The sequence below is a fragment of the Thunnus maccoyii genome, chromosome 10 (genome assembly GCF_910596095.1).
Source record: "Thunnus maccoyii chromosome 10, fThuMac1.1, whole genome shotgun sequence".
Lineage (NCBI taxonomy): Eukaryota > Metazoa > Chordata > Actinopteri > Scombriformes > Scombridae > Thunnus > Thunnus maccoyii.
Window position 1 is genome coordinate 11,186,981 of NC_056542.1, and position 21,427 is coordinate 11,208,407.

Consider the following 21,427-nt stretch of genomic DNA (forward strand, 5'->3'; position numbering starts at 1 on the left):
TTTTGAGCTCTGGAAAACATTCTGCTCAATTACAAGTTAGCAGACATTAAGAAGAATTTGTGTACTGAAAGAATTTATTACACACAACGTATGCACAATTACTTTATTTGTATTCATTTATTTATCAGGCTCATAATTCTACACGAGAGACCAGGAAGAGAATAAAAGAAGTTCCTTTTATGAGTGAGACGCTCAGACGTCATCCTCACTTGGTTCCCTGTTACCGCCACATCAGTTTTCTTCAGAAATTTAAGCTCGTCGAATAATAGTTTTTCACAGCAGAGGTCATGCGAGAGTCGAGACAGTCTTTCAAAATGTCAGCGAGTGGAGCAGAGGGCGGGTCCAGAGGAAAGGAGTACCGGGAATGTCAGCGGAACGGAGGCGGCGACGCTCCACGCAACCAGCTGTTGCATTTATATGGAAGTATTCCCGACGAAGGACATGCGTTGAGTTGCTATTGCGGAATAACAAGGCAGAAAATGTACACGACAGAGCGCAGGCGGATGAGCCTGCACGAGCCGAGGAGGAAAGACCCAGTTTGGGTCTCAGCTGGAAGTTTGTGGCAGGACCCTTTGACGATGGAATTGAGCGCCAGCGGCTCGGGTAAACAGATCGTCTCTCCACGGAGTCGGACCAGAGCAGTATCTGTGGCATACATTGTTAATGAGGACGCATCAGTGCCGCAGACGGAGGAGAACTTGTCACTGAAATGTCTGAAGGAAGCCTGCGCGGACGCACACGCCGTGTTCAAAACCATCCCGTTTGAGAGAATATCCCTGGGGACCACAGATATCCTGGATAGTTTCTACAATGCAGGCAAGTGCAGGCATGCTGAGCGGAGGCCAATGGATGACACATCCACACGCAGTACTCTGCCAATTACGCAAACTGACCAGCCTTTTTTAAATTTCCCCCACAGATGTAGCAGTGGTTGAGATGAGTGACACTTTCTGCCAGCCTTCCCTTTTCTATCACCTTGGAGTGAGAGAAAGTTTCAGTATGAACAATAACACAATTCTCTACTGTTACAAGCAAGATAGTGATCTACAGGCTGTCAAGGTAACTTACATAAAAGCCTTGGCAATCCCTTGTTTATTATTGAAAATCAATGATTGATAATGATAAATCAATGATTAAACAAGGGCTGCACTTAGCCCAGTTGGAGCTCTCCCAAAAAGCCAGGAGCACTGTGTAGTTTTTAATTATTGTAGTAATTGCTGATTTGTTTCTGAATATGTATCTCTCAACTGCAATGAAAGGGGCTTTAAGGAGAGTCCTACATTAATAGCTAATCTTGGGGCCTGCTCTGGTATTGGGGCCAAAATCTTGTCATATCAACATGTAAGACTTTTATTATTTAATCTGGCCAGAGTGTCTATCATAGGAGTACTGGTTGTTTTCTGGGGCTCTATGCAAAATATCAATATGTCATGTGTATTCTACTGTGTGCACTGTGCTGAATGGGAGTTGGAGGAAATGGGGATACAGGGGGTGCACTGTCCCAGGCCCACTTACTGTAGCAGGTTAATATGGCCATGCCTGCAACCAAAAAATATTTTAATTTTGATTTTTTTTCTACTGACTAATTTCTTGACTGACAGATTAATGGTTTGTTATGGAAAAATGTAAAAAAAAAAATATTGAAAAATGCCCATTGCAATTTCCTGGAACCCAAATCCAAAAATATTCAATTTACAATTATATTTTTAAAAAAATAAGAAAAGCAGCAAACCTTCACAGTTGAGAAGTTGAAGTATTTATTAATCTGAGAGTGTGCCTGAAATAGAAAACGAAGTATTTAAAACAAAAACACCTCAGCCGCATTGACACCACACAGATACCCTGCTGTGACTTTGTCTCTGTATGATACATGCATTGTCTTCTTCAGGAGCAGTGCGGAAGTTACACATTCATCCCTTACGTAGTGTCACCTCAGGGAAAAGTGTTCGCCTGCGATGCCACAATGATGACTGGTATCAAAGACTTGATCCAGCCCAGTTTCCAGCTGGAGCCCCTGCTTACCCCGCTGGTGGAGAGGCTGGTGCATCTGCTCAACAATGTAAATGTTCAGTCCAGGTCAGGCACGAACCGGAGGGCTCTGCTCATCATCACACGCTTTTCCAAAACATTGCCATCTCAGATTACACATGCATTTGCGCATGCTGTAACTTACTGCTTCCTCAGTGTTTAACCTCTCTCAGTTGATTCTCTGAATATCGTAAAAGTGTGGAACGTTACGACCCTTCTGCTCTTTACACTGACAGTGAGTACTTCCGGGAGTCGATCAGGCATGAGATTCGTATGGCACGGGAGCGGTTCAGTGGTCAAGCCCTGAGTAAGGAGTTGAGCCGCATCCAGAAACGCCTGGACAGCGTAGAGCTGCTCACCCCTGATATAGTCATGAACCTGCTGTTGTCCTACAGGGACATTCAGGTGTGTTTTATGTGTGTGTTTTTTGCATCTATTTTCTTGTGAGTGCATAATAGGTGTACGGCTGCAACTATTGACAATTAATTGGACTATTTTTCACTCAACCAATCAATTGTTTAAAATGTTTGGAAATGAGGACAAAAATGTCCATTACAAGCTCACTGTACCTGAGTCATTCTATAACTGTCTATAACCTGTTTAGTAATAAATAGGTCCAGTTTTTAGTGATATGAGATGGAAAAATGCAAATACACATATTGGGAAATCTTGAAACTAGAAACTTATAACATATAATTATTGACAATTAAAACATCTTTAGATCTTTCAGCACTTAATAGGTGCCTATTTTGTCTGAAACATGAAAAAGCCTGTGTTTTGTTATTAAAGCATTACTGAGCAAAAGCAGGCACGTGTGGGAGCCTGCAAGAGTCACGATGAACCAAAAGCCAGGATCAGATTGTATGTCAGGTGTCCCATATGGGTATTGCTAGTTTAAAAAAAGTCATCAGATTTTAGTATGGTAAATAATATATTGTAATTCTGCACCCTCTTTTCTCAGGACTACGATGGCATAATCAAACTGGTGGAGACTCTAAACAACCTGCCGATGTGTCTGGTGGCAGGACATCAGAATATCAAGTTTCACTACATATTTGCTCTAAACAGGTACTCAGATGGATCCTATTGCATTCATATTTTGTTTTATAAGTAAACATAATTAAACGATGGTAATCTCTTCTTTTCTGGTTTCAGCTTAATGTTTTTAATGCCATTCTCAGCCTGAAGCCTGAATTTGCTTTGTATGTATACAAGATATAAAGGGCTTTGTTAAAGAAGCATAATTGTTGATATTATCAAATCCTCCCATCCTAGGAGGAATCACCCAGGAGATCGTGCTAAGGCTTTGGATGTGATTCTGCCCATTGTGGAGTCAGGGGGCAAGGTGGCGTCAGATGTCTACTGCCTCTGTGGACGCATCTTCAAAGACATGTTCATAAGCTCTGGGTTCACTGACCACAGCAGCAGAGACCAAGCCTGCTATTGGTACATCCAGTTTGTGCACCTTTACGCATCAAATTTGGAATTTGTTTGTTTTTTGCACTTGGACTACAGTTTGTCACTACAGACCCTGTTTTATAGTTACCTTTTTTCTGATTGTTGTTTGAAGTTCATTTTATGCAATTTTTCTGAAGCACTTTATTCACTCTATCTGTATGTGTTCTAGTATTTTCCACCAAAAATGTCTTTATATGAATTTTCAGGTATGGAAAAGCTTTTGAGACAGAGCCAACTCTTCACTCGGGCATCAACAATGTTGTCCTTCTGATGGCAGCCGGCCATGAATTTGATACATCCATTGAGTTGCGAAAAATAGGTGCGTTATGCTTTCTCTGTCTAACAGGATGTTGATAAAAACCTGTTTTGATAACCTAGAGATAATACAATATAATACGTCGGCAGACTCATCATGTCAATACTCACACATCACAATCTTATCTTGTAGGGGTGTAAACCTCCTTCAGTAAGCTTTGTCATGATGCAACCTGCAAAAATTTGTTAGGCCACAATTTTACATTGTACATACAATACATTGTACATACAATTGTGGTGATATTGCAGATATTCTACAGATATGATGCAATATCTAGTAAATTTTACATTTTTATTATAATTAACCATAAACTCCATCATAAAAGGGGTAATGCTAAGCATTTTGTAGGTGGCTGAGATAAGATGAGATGCATTTCACAATACACATGATATATACTTTTAATTGTTTCAGTTACATTATAGTCTTTACAATTGACTTATCAAGAAGTGTTACTTCTCTATTGGCTAACTTAATGTCTGTATTGCACATATTTTGTTCATCGCGATCTAGGTGTGACCCTAAGCTCCCTGCTTGGTAGGAAGGGCAGCTTGGAGAAGATGAAGGACTACTGGGATGTAGGCTTCTACCTGGGAGCTAACATCCTCGCTAACGAACACAGGAAAGTCATAGAGGCCTCTGAGAAACTCTACAGGCTCAAGGCCCCGATCTGGTGAGGCTTAAGCATCACATCTTGATTAGTCATAAATACACAGATACACAAGGTGTTTAATCATTATCTGGATTCAGATGATTCAAAAAATCCAAAACACCATTTGGATTAGAAACCGGATTTCTTTATCTCACCAGAATCTTCCTATATTAATTTAATGTGGATTAATGAGTTCAGTGTGTTTTATTTCAGGTATGTGGCATCCATTATGGAGACATACATCCTGTACCGTCAATTTTCCAAACCACCTGAAGTGAGATCCCCTAAACAGGACACTATGGACTTGTGGATGGAGCTGCTTTTGCAGGCCTGTAAACCCACCGTCTCCACAGACCGCTGCCCAGTAAGAGACCACAATTACCTTAACAGTAACTAACTTAAATAACTTGAATCTTGTTTGTATGTATTTTTTCATTCCCCATTAGAAATGAACAAAAGTTTCTTGAATTTACTGTGTTCTTTCTGACTAGAGTTTGCATTATCACTAAAGCAGCTATATTGATAATAGAATTTGAAGTTTGAATTCCTGCTTTTCAGGTGCTCGTCCTGGAGCCCAGCAAAGTCCTTCAGCCAGCTATAGTGTGTGTGAGTGAGGAGGATGAAAGTCGCACTGTCCAGTTGAAACACGTCACACCCTTAAAGGTATGTAGACACAATCTGATTCCCCCACCCCCGCACCCACTCCCTAATCTGAATACAGCTGTCATAAACACAGAATGCTGAATAGATTGCATGATAAAAGAAAGAAACAATTTTTCTTGCACTTGTTTGATCGTCACTGTGTGTGAAAAAAATGACCTTATCCCTCGGGGCTGTTTTGCTTTCTGTCTCTTGAATGTGTATGCACCATAATTTTCTCTTTGAATCAACAGAAAGGCTTACACCAGTGGACTTTCCCAGCCTCTGCAATTCGAGGAGTGAGGTATAGTGAAGTACAGCGTGTGCTAACATCTTTCAAATATCTGCTGTCAGTTCTGGGTGTGTTCAAGCCTTCACAGCCAGAGGACCCAAAACATAAGGGTTGTCTGGGAAACCTTGGCTGTCAGTCAGATTTTTTGTTCTGTCAATATGGCTGTTAATTCTTTGTTGCTTGTAGGGTTTTTATTGGTTCCACTCTGGCTATTGATCATTGTTACTGTGTACTTTAGCCTGCTGATTTGCCACATGGGTAATTTTCTGTAGTGATTTTAAGGGAAGATGAGAAACACCTTTTTTCACTGGAGCAGGGCCTTGCTCTTCATTAGCATTTACTGAATGTAGCAGTTTACTTCCTGGTGTTTATCCAAAGCTGATACTGAAATGCAAACATTAGCTGTTGTTTCCCTAGAACAGAAAAGGGGTTGACAGATATAGACTGTGTTTTAGTCTGAGGAGAATTCTTTTGCATAGGTTTTTTTTGACACTTTGCAATGCACTTTCTAAACAAATAAATTAGGGATCATTTTAGGGACTATTTGAAAAATGTAAAATCTTTATTTTCTCTTTTACTTTACCTCTAAAGTGCTTCAAAGATTGATGAGCGGAGCTGCTTCCTGTATGTCCACTACAACTCAGATGACTTCCAGCTGTGCTTTCCCTCTGAGCTTCATTGTCATGGGTGAGTGACTACTAGGTTGGCACTGAGACAGTGTGGGGTTTTGTGAGAAAGGTAGCGCACATGATCTGCTCACAGACTATCTGCCGGATTGATTCATAAATAGATGGGCTGAGACTCCTGCATTACAGGATGCAGGCAGATAATCAGAAGCTAGACAAGCTATCTTTGCAGGCTAATCTCGAAGTGGAGTCAGTGCAGTGAAATTAGTGAGAAGTAATTACAACATATGAGTCATATTTCCTTTATTTCTAGAAAGCTCACTTTCACGTAAAAAGAGCCAGTTGACCCAAATCACCAAAAAAAAAAAATCCTTCCAACATCTACTGCTGCCACCCTAATATAATAGAAGTTAAAGGTAGAGTCAGTGAGTCTGGAGAAAGATTGTTGATATTTGAACTAAACACCCAAATAAATACACCTCTCCCTTCATGCTCATTCAGCATTAGTCGTTGCATTACCAAAGGCAACGGCTACAAGAGAAATATGATGAAATCAAGAGAGATGTGTCAGAGTCAGAGTCACTTCTGTTTCTCTCACACATTATCACGTGTCTAATGTGAACACAATATTCCATCCACGCTCTCCGCCTCTCTGCGGTCTCCCCATTTCTCACTCGACCTGCATTCAGCGTCTCTGTCCACAGAAGCATCTGCAGCTCCTGCAGAGCTGAGAGGACAGCGACCAGACAAACTGCCTTCAACAGGCTGACTGACAGCAGAACTTTACTGAACCAAAACAGTTTGCATGTCGGGAAGAAATCAACAGTGTTTGTATTTATTGATTCATTGATATGGTTAATATGTTCACATATGTGCACATATACAGCGGGATATTTGTGTGATTTAAACAGCTGCCTGCTCAGATTACGCTTCACTTAACTAGACAGAAACAGATCCGGAATGTAAAAAAACGCAGCGGGGTCTCCGTGAGACTGTCTGGGATTTAGTGTGGATTGATACATTTTAATAAAATCCAAGCGTATCTGTTCCGTGAGAAAATACTTATGTGAATTGGCCACAACCTCTCTCTCACCAGCCCTCCACCATGTCCTCACACAGACAGCTGCTCTGATGACTCTTGATGGCTAGAATAGTTTTGTGTGGCTTACTCAGTCGCTTTCTTCGTTTCCCATTTATGGAGCCAGTGCTGTGTATGAACCCCAGATTTTTTTTTCAGCGCGCATACAAAATGGACAACTAGCGTACCGTGAGGAGATATTTGCTGAATTTGACAAAAAGTGTATTGAACAATCTTTCTCCAGAATCACTCACTCACCTTTAAGTCAGTTTTCTTTGTGATGCTAATATGAACGACTGTAGACAAATTTTACTGGAACTATATCCTACCAAAGAATTAGAAATAAATCTGAAACTATATGCATGACTACATACCGCCAAGGGTTAGTAGGATAATATTGTAAATGTTGTCTCTTGAAATTTGGGTTAACTGGCTCAATTTAAGTCAACTCAGTTGTTTACATACTGGACGTTGGCCTTTTACGGGTAAATTATTTGGATCAAAGTCTACAAGCATGTTATCTGTGTTGTTGTTACTTTTACTGGTATTAATTCAGCCTTTATTTAACCAGCATATTCTCATCTACATTCATATCTTTGCACACTGCTCTCTCACCAGTTTCTGTGAGCTGGTGAACTCTCTGCTTCAGCAGGCTGAAGCTCCTGCTCAGGACCTAGACCATCTAACCGAGGGAATACTAGAGGTGAGTTACACCCCTTCACCCCTCTGACACAGAGTGTGCTCTATTTTAGTCTCACTTGCCTCAACAAGTAGAAAACAAACTCAAATGGTGGGGTCAAAATTCCCAAGAAGAACTATTCCCATAGCATGGTTATATATTTTCCACATAATGTTACAATCCAATCCATCAATCCATCCATACAATATATCATTTTGTCGTCAAATTCACATTCAGATAAGCTTTATTGGCATGACAGATCAGAAATCTATATTGCCAAAGCAGTACAGAAAATTATTAACATTGGCAGATGATTAGCAATAAATATACAATAATATTCAAATATCAACAATCATATCAAATACAGTATAATTGAAGACATTTTCTTACAGACGCAATCACTCAGAAACGTTTAAAACAGAGCTTGTCTGTCTTAGACTGTGACAACATTTAACATATTTTGCAGCTATTACTGCACACTCACTTTTCTCCCCACATAGATAGGGCAGTTTCTGAGGATCGGGGAGATGGATAAACTCAGGATATACAGTACTGTGCAAAAGTTTTTGGCACTTTAGATGTTAAGATTCCTATCTATAATGCAATACCATCAGGGAGGCATCTGATCGGTCCCAAACTTATTCTGCGGCATGACAATGTCCCCAAATATACAGCCAGAGTCATAAAGAACTATTTTTAGCGACAACAAGAAAAACGAGTCCTGCAACAGATAGCTTGGCACTGATCTGATCCGATCTCATCTCAATATAATGGAGTCAGTCTTGGATTACATCAAGAGACAGAAGCAGGTGAGATGCCTAAATCCTCAGAAGAACTGTGGCAACTTCTCCAAGATGCAGGAACAACTGACCTGCCGAGTACCTGAAAAACTGTGTGCAGTTGTACCGAGGAGAACTGCTGCTTATTTCATTTAGGTTTCTGCTGTTTACTCAACTTTGTAAGAAGTTAATTGATAAATTAAAACAATTTATAGCAATATTTTTGTAAGCATTCTCACTTTACTTCTAGAGCCTAAGACTTTTGCACAGTACTGTGTATTATTTATTTTTATAAAAACCTCTCTCAAATCCTTATATTTCTCGCAGTATCATAGGAAGTGAGATACGGTCTCAACTTCTCTTTTATGACAAAGTGAACACAGTCTGGCCTCCCTGAGTAGCCTGTTCTGCTTGTGACGGCCTCTTTTCTATGGCCAAGCTGTGTCCACTCAGTCTGTACATTGTCAGTGTTTTCCTATGTTTTCTATCAGTCACGGTGGTCAGGTACTCTGCCACCATGTACTCTCCTGTTTAGAGTCAAATAGAATTCTAATATACTTGGTGATTCGGTGGTTTTGTTCCAATAGTCGATATCATTTTCTTTTTGTTTTGATATGGTTTGGTTGGGCCAGACTGTTTGGTGTGTGTGGGCAGAGCTTCAGGGAACTCTTATCTTAATTCAGTTATTGGCATTGAAGGGCTTTGTACTGATAGGAGTGAGGGCTGCTACATTGGAGGTGTTTATAAAATTTGATGGTTTGCTTTTGAATTTTTTATTATTGAAGGGTACCGGCCAAGTTCTGCCCTGCATGTATTATTGGCTGTGTGTCTGTGAACTCTAAGTATGTTTACACACAGTTCTACATGCAGGGCTTCCAGCAGATGTTTTCCCTATTTTGGGAGGTCTTGGCTGGTTAATGGAGCCCACATTTCACTACCATATAATGTTATTGGGTCTATTACCGAATTTAGAATTTTAGCCAGGTCCTAATTAGAACGTCAATCAGAATTTTTCTTTTGATGGAGTCAAAAGCACTTCTTGCCTTTTCTTTCAGTTCACAGCCATGCCAAAATGTCCAGTGGAATTGATATTCAAGCCTAAATATGTATAATGTTTTGTATGCTCAGTCTCTATATTTCCTAATGTGAATTTATTTTTCAGAGAATTGGATCATTTTTTAAAAGGTCAATATTTTGGTCTTTTTCATATTTACAGTTAGTGCCCATGTTTGACTGAACTTGTGGAGGATGTCCAGGCTCTGCTGTAAGCCCTCTCTGGAGGGAGACAGGAGAATCAGGTCATCAGCAAGCATTTGACCTCTGTGTCCTGCAGAGTCACACCAGGGGATGTAGATTTTTGCAGTTCTTCTGCAAATGTATTTGTATATATATGTGTGTTGAAAAGGATTGGCCTCAAATTGTAGCCCTGTTTCACCTCATGGTACTGTTTGAAATAATTGGTTCTTTTGTTTCCAATTTTCATTGCACATTTATTATTCAAATACATTGATTTAATTAAATCATAAGTTTTACCCCCTGTGCCACTTTCTAATGATCGATAAAAGAGTCCTTCATGCCAAATACAGTCAAAGGGCTTTTTGTAATCTACAAAACAGTGAGGGTAAAGATATGGTCAGATGTGTGATGGTTAGGCATTGAGGAATTTAGCTATACAGGAGTTGATGATGCTGCAGACCACCTCGCTCATACAGCTGGTGACACATATCCCTCTGTAATTCTGAGGGTCAAATTTGTCACCACTTTTAAATGTAGGTGAAATAAGGCCATTACTCCAACTTTCAGGAAAATATCCCACACTCAATTTTTTCCGGGCTGTATTTCAGCATTTCATTTAGTATTACATCAGGCCCACATGCTTTTTTGCTTTTGAGGGTCTTCAATTTCGTTTTCAAATCATTCATAGTACTCAGGAAATCTAGGGAGTTTTGGTTGTCTTTCATTATCAATTCCATATTCTGTAGTTTTTCAAGTATTTGTTTGGTTTCTAAGTCAGTTCCTGGTGATGTTGGCCCAAATAAGGTCTGAAAATGTTCGGTCCATATGTGTCCATCCTGGAAGACCAGCTCCTCAGGCTCACACTGACAGACAGAGATCCACTGGTCCCAGAAAGAGTTAGATTCTATACTCTTTTGTGTGTGTGATATTGTTGTACTTGAGGAAGAGCGTGATTTGGTTGTGGTCTGATAAAGGGGTTTGATACTTCACTGTGAATACATCAAAAGAGAAGCGGTCTATGTGATCGTATAATCTACACTGCTGTTGCCACAAGTTGAACAATAAGTGAACCTTCCCAAAGAGTCCCCTCTGACTTCAGGTTGTGCACCAGTTCGGGCATTAAAATCACCACAGATTATTGTATTTTTGTGCCCCTGGTGATGGCATATCTCTGACTCAAGCCAGGGAAATATGTCATCACAGAAGATCTCTTTTTATTTTCATCCAAAATTTTTTTTTTCGAATTTGAGAATTTATACTGATTTGTGTAGATTTGACTTGTACCATATAATGAGTCCTCCTGAGTCTATCTCTGCCTTGACTAACGGTAGATAATTTCTGGGAATAACAACAACCTCTCTGTAGTTTGGAGGGCAGTTGGTGGGTACATCAGCTCTACACCATGTTTTTAATAGGATTATGATGTCATTACTATTTATACTACTTAAGAAATCAGAGGTTTTACTCTGAGGAGTAAAGACCTTGAACCTTGGACCTCAACAGTTTATTTTAAATGAACTCATTGAAATTCTCAACAGAAGATGAAATAAAATAAAACTAACACATGAACAATTTTTACACAGGTGACCTTGAGAACCTAATATTTTCTTATCAGATTGGGTTTTGCTTCATTTGAAAGATGCTGAGATGTGTTGGGTTGCAGGCTGAGGAGCTGGTCTGGCCAGAACAGTAGTGTAGGTCATCTGCTGTTGACAGGAGGGGCTCTGTGGATGTGGGGTCCAGGAGGCTGTGAGTGGGGACGGTGAGGTGGAGCTCTCTGTTTTCACTTCAGTAGTCTGTGAATGAAACATCTGTTCTCTCACTCTGATGTGTCTCTTCCGCTACTTGCTGTTGCTTGTGAAATTCCTCACAATTCCTCAGACACTTGTACTTTCAGTCTTCCCACACTCATTCATGCCATCTTCTTCTCATGCTGCAGTACATCTATGAGACCAATGAGAATGGCGACAAGGTGATTCTGGGTAAAGGGACGTACGGCGTGGTGTACGCTGGGAGGGACCTGAGCAACCAAGTACGCATCGCCATCAAGGAGATCCCTGAGAAAGACAGCACGTATGGGAAACAAACACTCACACTGGTTTTCATTCAGAGTCTTCTTTCACGGGAATACACTAAGCCACAGTGTTTCTCACATGGATGTTCTCACCATAATAACCATAATGGGAAACAATTTGGCAGAGATTACACTCACTGGCATGCGCTGGATTCCCAGTGCTCTTTAGAAATCTTGGGGGAGTTTGGGGGAGTGTTTAGACTTTTCATTCCTTGCTTATCACTCTATAAAGAGCTTAAACTTGTGCTGCAGTGTTATGTGAGAATAATGAATCTCATCGAAGAAAATGTGTAGTTTTTATTTGTGTGTGTGTGTCACTGTTTTAAAATAATCAACTTTCATATTAGATATTGTGTACATGACCTTGAAACATTCAGAAAACCTCATATTGTTGTTTCTTTGTGTCTTCCAGGTATTCCCAGCCCCTCCACGAGGAGATAGCTTTGCACAAGAGGCTGAAGCACAGGAATATCGTCCAGTACCTGGGCTCTCTAAGTCAGGAAGGTTTCATCAAGATCTTCATGGAAGAAGTACCAGGAGGTATTGATCCCTAAGATTTAAACAATCTCTTTCAGTTCTCCTTTATTTTTTATGCATCAACATCTGCTTATGCAATTATTGATGCCTTTTCTCTTGTATTTGGCACATAGATGTGGGCTAATACTGTACATTTTATGAAATCTACAAACTAATAATTATATACAGGCATATTAATATTAGGTCACCAGATAAAATAATGGTCTTTGAAACTTTCACTGGAATGATTAACAGACTGGGGTGTTGGGGTTCTGCAAAGACTTAGTGGTTCCTTGGAAGTGTCAACTTAAGGAAGCCCTGCCCCTGCTTTCAAGTCTGTATTTCCCCAGTTACAGTGTGGCTTTAATACAACATGATGCCTTTATTAGGCTGTCAAGGAAGTCCATGTCTGTCTTCACAACCATCTGTGTTCAGAATTGTATGTGCATGTGTGATTGTGTAATGTACTGGAAGTCAGTTTTAAGGAAGTGGGTGTTTCCAAAGACATCCTGCTGATTGGAGGAAAAATCTCTTCAGACAATGACATAATAAAGCATGTCGAGAAATAGCTGGGTTTATATTGCCAGATGTAGCTGAGAAATGCCTGGGAAATAACCTTGTTTTCCAACTAAACCAGAGAATTTTGTAATCCTTTAATGAAACACTAATAGTAGGAATGATGTTTCGTTCATTTCTGCCTGCAGGAAGTTTGTCATCTCTCCTGCGCTCCAAATGGGGTCCTCTGAAAGACAATGAGGCCACTATCATCTTTTACACAAAACAGATCCTTGAGGGGCTCAAATACCTTCATGACAACCAGATAGTTCACCGAGACATAAAGGTGAGCAGAGTAACCATGGCAAATGTTTTCTACTATAATTTCATCCTAGCTTTATGGGATGGGAGTGTTTGTGACACATCTTTATGTGGATAAATATATCTTTGCTGCAGGGTGACAATGTCCTGATCAACACTTATAGTGGAGTATTAAAGATCTCTGACTTTGGAACCTCCAAACGGTTAGCAGGGATCAACCCCTGCACTGAGACATTTGCTGGTAAGATGCTGCATATTTGAAAACACATATAACCTCGATTGTGATTCCTATTTATAGATTTAACTGCATCATAAGGATATACTATATTTTTATCTGTGAACTGATCACAGCAGTTGCATTTTAGTCACTATTATGATGGTTTTCCAATAGGAACTCTCCAGTACATGGCCCCAGAGATTATAGACCAGGGGCCTCGGGGTTATGGGAAGCCGGCTGATATCTGGTCCCTTGGGTGCACTATTATAGAAATGGCAACAGGCAAAACACCCTTCCATGAGCTGGGAAGTCCTCAGGCAGCTATGTTCAAGGTAAAGATGGGAAATTAGTAGCTGGAGTTGATGTAGATTTTAATACATGCATATATCGCTATTTTCACAATTCTCTTAAAGGGATAGTCCTGAATGAAATGTTCTCACAATTTGTTTCACACAATACTATGAGATAGTCAAACTTTATTGGTAACCTTTAAACGATCTCTCCAAGGTGGGCATGTTCAAGATCCACCCCAAGGTTCCCGAGTGCATGTCAGGCGAGGCGAAGGGCTTCATCATGAACTGTTTCGTGCCGAACCCAGACGACAGAGCCACAGCCACAGAGCTGCTGGTGGACACGTTCCTCAGGTCATCTCCCAGAAAGAGGGCCAAGGCTCTGCAGGAATCAGAAGCTATCGACCTTTCTGCTAGTGAGGCTTCAGTGCACTTCAAATTCCCATAACTACTCCTATTTCTAATATGATTTATCAGTTTTAATCAGTGCATGTATCTAAATTGCTTTCCATATCCGTTACAAAATGTAGTCATCTTCCTCTTTTGAATCATCACATTTCTTTTTATCACATTTCTATTTCTTCCTTATCTAATTTCTTGTAAACATACTCACTAACTATTGTTTTTGCACATATGTAGTATTAGTTTTATTATGAAATCTGGTTTCTCTTATAGATTTTTTTAATGCTAACATACAGTATCTAACTGTAATCTCGCCGGGTTTTGCAGCTAACTATCAACGCAGCTTGTCTGTACCAATCTCTGTCCTTGTGGAGGACACTGATTCATACTCGGATTCAATTGACCTGTCCTGTTCCCTGGACCTAAGGAGGCCCCAGTCCACCCTCATAGCAGATGACATCTCAGAAAGCCCACCTAGCACCAGCAGCTTCCTGCCGTGAGTTAGATTATTGCTCAACAAAAGATTATAGCCTTACAATCTTTGCATCGCCTGTGGTTCTACAGGATCTTACATCAGTGGCAAACCGCATTGAAGTTGCAGTCATATAGGCCGGGGAGTCTACATCCTGTGTAGGGCATGAAAAGGGTTTAGTGACACTGTATTAAATGCCATAGTCTACAGTTAAAAAGGTATTACTTATGAAATTACCTGTAAATCACATATACATTATTGAACTGTGGCTTTTCACAGCTCCATGTTGTCATTTCTTTTTCCTGTAATTTTCATCTCTGTAGATACATAACTTTTTTATCTTAATCTGCTGATCTAGTGTGATTGATCCCTTTATTGCCCCCTGCTCTCCAGACTACCTGAGGACTCTCTATCAGACATGAGCAGTCCAGCCTCCACAGAGGAGAATATTGGTCTTTTCATGCTGAGGAAGGACAGTGAGAGGAGAGCCACCCTGCATCGAGTGCTCACTGACTACATCAGTCATGTTGTCTCTAATATACAGGAATCTGTGCCTCAGGTGGGTAAAAAAAAAAAAAATCCAACAAGTCAGTCAGTCAGTATTGGGAAAGTCTTAGCTCATACAGTAGGTAAAGTCGTGATGTGTGAAGGACAGTTTATGAGCCCAATATTTCTGGATCCCCTTCTAGTTTGAAATTTCAAGACTTGTGCAAACGTGTTGTCGCACTGTTTGTGCTGTCAAAAGATAAGAGATCAAAGAGATTAAAGATCAAGATTACATGAACAGCAGCCATATGGCCTAACTAACTGTCAGTTTGCTGTGAGTGCAGACAAAAAGTTTTAAAAAACGTGTGTGAATGTGGTTCTTTTTCTGTCTGCAGTTCTTTTAAATTTTAGAGGCAACAACTCTATTTTCCTAAACCTAAAATACCATACTCATTGGAGGAAACATTAGAAAACATTGTTTTTGTGCATTTATTTCTGTGTGTTATGTGCAATATTTAATTCATAATCAAATTCATGAATATAAACTGATATCACTGCAATACTACATGACTTCAAAGGCCTAATATAAAGGAACTAAAGAATGTGAACATGCAGTATATTAATGATATTGGTGATTGGAAAAAGTCATTTCCAAATAATCATATTCCATCATACATAGAAATCCTTTATCAGTCAATAACTGCCAAATAAACTGGAAAAACAACCCTCTACTGTATTACTGTCCAAATGAACAGCACTATTGAGAGATTAAAAGAAAGTCTTTAAGTACCTCTAGAACTTACTGTATCCTCATTTTTTAAAATCTTTATTTTCTCTCAAAAGCATGGCGTGGGACCATCACTCACTGCAGACCACATTACCAAACTCATTAGCTGCCTGCGAGACAACATCCGCTCCCCTGACAGGAAGCAGCTGACCAGTAGCCTGCTGGACCTTCGAGCGGCGCTGCTTGCTACTGCAGTTCCTCTGAGTAGCCTGCAGGCGGTGCTGTTCAGCTTCCAAGATGCGGTAGGTTTACTTTGGACTCAATACATAGTTTTCCTGGTAATTATACTGCCATCAGCTTTAGGCTTGGCTAAGAGTTTTGAGAGATTTTTGGGTGGAATATCACCTCAAAAGTGTTCTCAGGAATCTCTCTCCTTTAGTTCATGTTAAACTGTCTGTCTTTATTTGTAGGTGAAAAAGGTGTTGAGGCAACAGCAGGTGAAACCTCATTGGATGTTTGCTCTAGACAATCTGCTGAGGCAGGCGGTACAAGATGCCATCACAGTGCTTCTCCCAGGTAGAGCTGGCATACATTTTTCTGTATAAGTTCAATAGTTTGGCTTAAATTGTTTTTAGAAAAAGATTGACATTAAAGTCTGTCTGTGTAAGAAACATTGTCATCCAGCTCTCGTTTTATATTTTCTCTACTTGTATTCACTGCCCATATTGTCATTCATATATGTGATTGCTTGATTGTTTACATTTTGATATACAATTTCCATTATTCATCTCGTTTCAAGTTTTTTTTCTAGTTGTTTATTTATTCCTTGTGTGCCTCCTCCCTTCTTCTCTCCCCAACCCCTTCTCTGTCTCTCAGAACTGAAACTCCAGCTGCAGTCCTCATTTGAGATTGAGGACAGCATTCCCGAGGAGTCTGCTGACCCAGACACTCCTGTAATTATTGTCCCCGACCAGCTGATGGAGCTAGCAGACACACAGCATCCAGGGTTCATGAATGAGCTCCTGGCTACAGCCAGCCCTAGCCCCCCCACAGATTTAGTCCACAACACCAACTGTCCACTCAGTGAGAAACTGAAAGACCTTCGACTAGAAACCAGAAGGTAGCATTTGGTTGTCTGTTATGTTTTGCTACACCTCTTCTTAATGACTGTCAAGAAAGAATCCCATTTTCTGGTATTTTCTTCCTTTGATGTATGTAGTTTTCAATTGAAATTTACAATTTTTACTGTGAAAATGTAATTAACCCTAACACTGGATTCTCAATTTGGCAGCACACAGTGATTGATAAGAATTTTGAGTTGCACTGCTTTCTGCTGAATGATGATGGCTGTTTATGTTCCAGACTGCTGAGTCAGCTGAGCGAGAAGGAGAGAGAGTACCAGGAGCTACTGAGGAAATCTGTCCAGAGGAAACAGGAACAAATTGATGCACTGAGAAACACAGCAGACACTGAAGGTAAAGTTAGATAGCACTATATCTATGGTGCTAGTACAAAGTGAGTTGGATAGTGGGTCTAAACATGCTTTTATTTGTTTTTGGAGCACAAGTTGTGCTGATTCATTCAGATCATGATCATTAGATTATCTTAGATAGATATTAGATATTCTTTTCAAATAGCTTTGCTTTAGTTTGTCAAAATCTACCTTTCCAGTACTCTAAGCATGTTAAAACAAACATTCAGGATTATTTACATATTTTATTTGATCTGGATCAGGTGTCATTATCAAGCCTCTAAATCCAGGTATAGTAAGTCTTTTTGTGATATGATTCTCTCCTGCTCGTAATATTTGGTAAAGCAAAAATGGCACATTAAAATGGAAGATATACATACAAGTTGATAAATCATATTTTATATTTATCTAAAGATGTTTTTCATTTGAGGAGCAAAACATTATCTAAGACTTTGTAAGATGTCAGCCCATAGTCCTTTGATTAACCACACAAGTTGCAGCATGACCAGTATAACATCAAGCGACCAAACCCTCTTTAGTTTATCAATACAATCAGTGACTCTCAGACAGTTTCTTAACACTTGTACCAGTCAAGCCCTACCACACCTCAGCTTTAGGCCCTGGATTTCTGCCTGACTGGTTTCTGTCAAAGGCGTAGACCATTGGATCATCGGCTAATGTGCTCAAACTTGACTTTTCAGTTTGGATAATGATTATTCTGTCAGGCTGCGGAAACTGGACGAGTTTGTTTTTGTTGTGTGTAACATCAACACCATGAGATACTGTATACCTGTAATGTGCACCATTTGGCTGTGTGATCTCTGTACAACATAGATGGTGGGCTGGATTCACAGAAAAGCTCTAATCCAGATGTGAAGGTTATGGTGCACTGGCTCGAGGCTATCCCTGTAGACCAAAATACAATCAATAAGGTAAAATTAACTATAGCTTGACCTTATTTTTCACTCCTGAGGATGGTTAATGTTACTCATTCACTTTCTATTAATCCACACCTGTGTGATCCTGTTTTCTAGTTGCTCTGTCATGACTTCACCTTGGACTGCCTCCTCTACATAGCCTGCAGGGATGACTTGATGTACTGTGGATTAAGGTGAACTGCCTCCACACATCACTCTCACACAATCTGTCCATGTAGAAACATAGGAAGGGATAACCCTCAGAGGTGGTTGTGGAAAAAAAGATACAGTGCATCCACTGTGCCTTGCTAGTTTAAAAGAAGATTTTGACATTTTTGGAAATATGCTTATTCATGTACCTGCTTAGAGTTAGATGAGCAAATTGATACCACTCTCATGTCTGTATAGTAAGTATGTGGCTCGAGCCAGCGGCCATTTAGCTTAGCATAAAGACTGGAAACAGGGGGAAACAGCAAGCCTGGCTCTTTCCAAAGGTAACAAAATCTGCCTATTTCCTAATAGCACCTCTATTTCTCCAAATGTCGAACTATTCCGTTACATTACACCGAAAAGCCCCTGTGGTGTTTGTGATAACTGTATTTAAATCTGTCCCTTATTGCTGTTTCAGAGGAGGTATGCTGTGTCGAATCTGGGCAGCTATCACAGCTCACAGGAAGACCCAGTTCAGCAAGCACACTGAGGACAGCGAGGACACTCTTCTTTAATGGCTGCTGATGTTGTACATCAAAGGACAGATTTATTGACAGGCTGGTCCTGTATCATCTGGAGGATGAGCGGTAGTGGTGAACATAACTGACTTTGCAGGGGACTGATGTAAAGCAGGATAGATAGCTACTTTCTTGAACTGTGAATGTATTTTTTTTTAAGATAAGATATCTTTTTATGATAAGAAAAGATACTGACCATTTCTTCCAGTTTTTGAGCGTGTAAAGTAGAATGCAATAATTTTCACTTTGAGGCTAGGTCTTGTCAGCATTATTTTTTTTTACATCTTCTCAGGGCTTTGGCAAGTGGGACTATAATTATTGCCTAGTTGAATATTGATTTGTCTGCAAACAAGAAAGTGTGTTCTGATGATGCTGTTTTGAGCAGGACCTAATTTATTAAGAGTATACCTTATTTAAGATGAATGTCTCTGCATTCTAGGGAGGAAAATTTGGATTATTTGTACTGTATATATTGTTCTTATTCAAATAATAAACAAACATTGAATCCCTCACACTGGTTTGTTATCTGCATACAGCTATTTGTAACAGGCAGAGAGGACTGTTTTGAGGGTGTGACGTAGGCTGGAAGAAGTGATGAAGTGGTGAACAGTCTTAAAATTCCACATGCGTTTCCTCATCTGTTTTCACAATATTGACATCTCCTTAGAAACAGCATCATGGGCTTTGTGTGTATGTGTCTACTGTATGTGTGTGTGTTTTAGTGTTACGCTACTCTTTTGAATAAGTCTACTGTTGCAAGGACTTGTTTCTGAGAAGTAATTTTACCTGGTTCTCACATCTTCAAGGTGGAAGTTGAGTGTTAATATTTGGGTTTGAGGTTTAAACCTAGAAGTTGGTTTTGAGTAAAGGTTCGTATTAGAAGAATATATAGAAACAAAAGCAGAAAGCAAACGTCTGGATCAGAAACTTAGGGAATGAATGTAACAGTTGTAAACTCAACACAAGTGTAAGAAGACATTTGTGTATATGTATCTGATGATATGTTTCCACTGTGTCATTTCTGCCTGGTAATCTCAGTGCTCATGTGTGAGATCAGAGGATGTTAGTTATTTTGATAAGCTGCACAGATCTGTGTTAAATGCAATACTACCGTCAGCTTCAGTGCTTGGCCACTGGGAACATGACTTCATTGAGAGCCTGGGCTTGGTCCTTAATATCTATAGCGTTCGCTAATATGAGTAATGTCTTGTTCAGAATTTTTGTTTTGAACAATTGTCTGCAGCTGTGTAATGTTAAAGAATGCATCATAATGCTTTTACAAGACCTTATGTGACCCAATGTCATTATTTGAGTGTGATTATATTCCAATCCAATGTAAGATATTGCAAAAACGACACCATAATTTAAAGTTTTCTTTATGTATGTTATATGTTTTATAACACCTCACGTTACACGCTGTCATCCATGTAATTAAAATCAGCTGCAGTGTGTAGCTTGTGCACAAAGCCTACAATAATTTAAAACTGGCATTTGCCTTTTCCTATGTCCATAGATTTATGACATCCTTTATTCATTCATCATTGTGCGGTCCAAAGAACTCTCCATCCCCTTTGGCCAAAATACTGATTAAGCCTCTCAAGGTGAAGATGACAATCTTTGATTTACTTCTGCAATAATCCAGAATGAAAAAAAAAATCAGAAGATAGAGGGCCAATAAATCAAGCCAAGCATCTTCCCCAGGAGTCCTTGGATGGTGGAACAACAAAAATGAATTCTTAGATTCAGATTCTATCAGCCAAATTCAATTTGGCATCATCCTGTCTTCTCACTCCACTCCCCTGCTTCCCTATAAATAGATTTATGATAACACACACAGAGAAACACTTCTATTCAGTGTATGTTTGAACTAGTGTTCAAAAGTTGAGGTTTGTCTCAATGTAAGGTTTCTATATGCTAATGGTGAGCATTGTGTATAATATATGCAGTCTAATGTACTACTATTATTACTGACTGAATCATTTGAAAACCTCATTTAAAACCTTTGAATGAAAAGAGAGTGAAAGAATCTAAAGTGCCATCAAACCAGGTGCCACTTAGAGCTACATGTTTTTAGCCTGTTAGTCATTTATTAGTTCTAATTTAAACAGTAAAATCAGTTGTAATACTATCTGGCTGCAATGAAAACCTGTATCCACACTGCTTTATATTGCACATGGTTGGAGCTTGCAGATGTACATTTTGGACATAATGTTTTCAAATTGCATCTCCATCAATAAATAAAGAGGCGTCCTCTTCTTGACAGTTTTATGTCTGTCAAGAAGAGATTACTTCAATATAAATTCACATAAAGTGGCTGTTGTAATGTTTGACACATCTATGCCAACGTGCTACGTTTACAGTGAATCAGAGTTATCGCAGCTACAACGCAGACAACAGCTGTCACCTCAAACTTACTTCTTGTTACTGATAATTGAATGTAATGTGAGTGCAACCCCCTGAGTCTCCCTTATTCTAATACGCTTTATAACACAATAGCATTAGGCTTGTCTGGCTAATAGGATGCAAACTGT

At 39.7% G+C, this 21,427-nt stretch overlaps 1 protein-coding gene across 1 annotated transcript; it reads left to right on the top strand.

Moving 5' to 3' along the window:
• The first annotated feature begins 33 nt into the window (after positions 1 to 33).
• Positions 34 to 19,408, top strand: si:ch211-1i11.3 (mitogen-activated protein kinase kinase kinase 5). The gene is made up of 28 exons (XM_042423091.1): positions 34 to 816; positions 920 to 1,059; positions 1,889 to 2,076; positions 2,265 to 2,433; positions 2,990 to 3,096; positions 3,304 to 3,474; positions 3,693 to 3,805; positions 4,313 to 4,472; positions 4,665 to 4,815; positions 5,010 to 5,114; positions 5,345 to 5,394; positions 5,974 to 6,069; positions 7,705 to 7,789; positions 11,720 to 11,853; positions 12,267 to 12,394; positions 13,075 to 13,211; positions 13,322 to 13,427; positions 13,578 to 13,735; positions 13,911 to 14,109; positions 14,423 to 14,591; positions 14,961 to 15,126; positions 15,897 to 16,082; positions 16,251 to 16,356; positions 16,657 to 16,900; positions 17,143 to 17,255; positions 18,086 to 18,183; positions 18,286 to 18,362; positions 18,797 to 19,408. Exons 1-28 carry the CDS (start codon positions 288 to 290, stop codon positions 18,891 to 18,893), a joined length of 4,182 nt encoding a protein of 1,393 aa, XP_042279025.1. The 5' UTR covers positions 34 to 287; the 3' UTR covers positions 18,894 to 19,408.
• Positions 19,409 to 21,427: the final 2,019 nt, after the last annotated feature.

Excerpts from the sequence above, each read along its gene's own strand:
- si:ch211-1i11.3 (XM_042423091.1), top strand. The coding sequence starts at position 288 with ATGCGAGAGTCGAGACAGTCTTTCAAAATGTCAGCGAGTGGAGCAGAG. Across the intron at positions 817-919 it reads GGATAGTTTCTACAATGCAG|ATGTAGCAGTGGTTGAGATG; the intron begins GCAAGTGCAGGC and ends TTTCCCCCACAG. Across the intron at positions 15,127-15,896 it reads TACAGGAATCTGTGCCTCAG|CATGGCGTGGGACCATCACT; the intron begins GTGGGTAAAAAA and ends TTCTCTCAAAAG.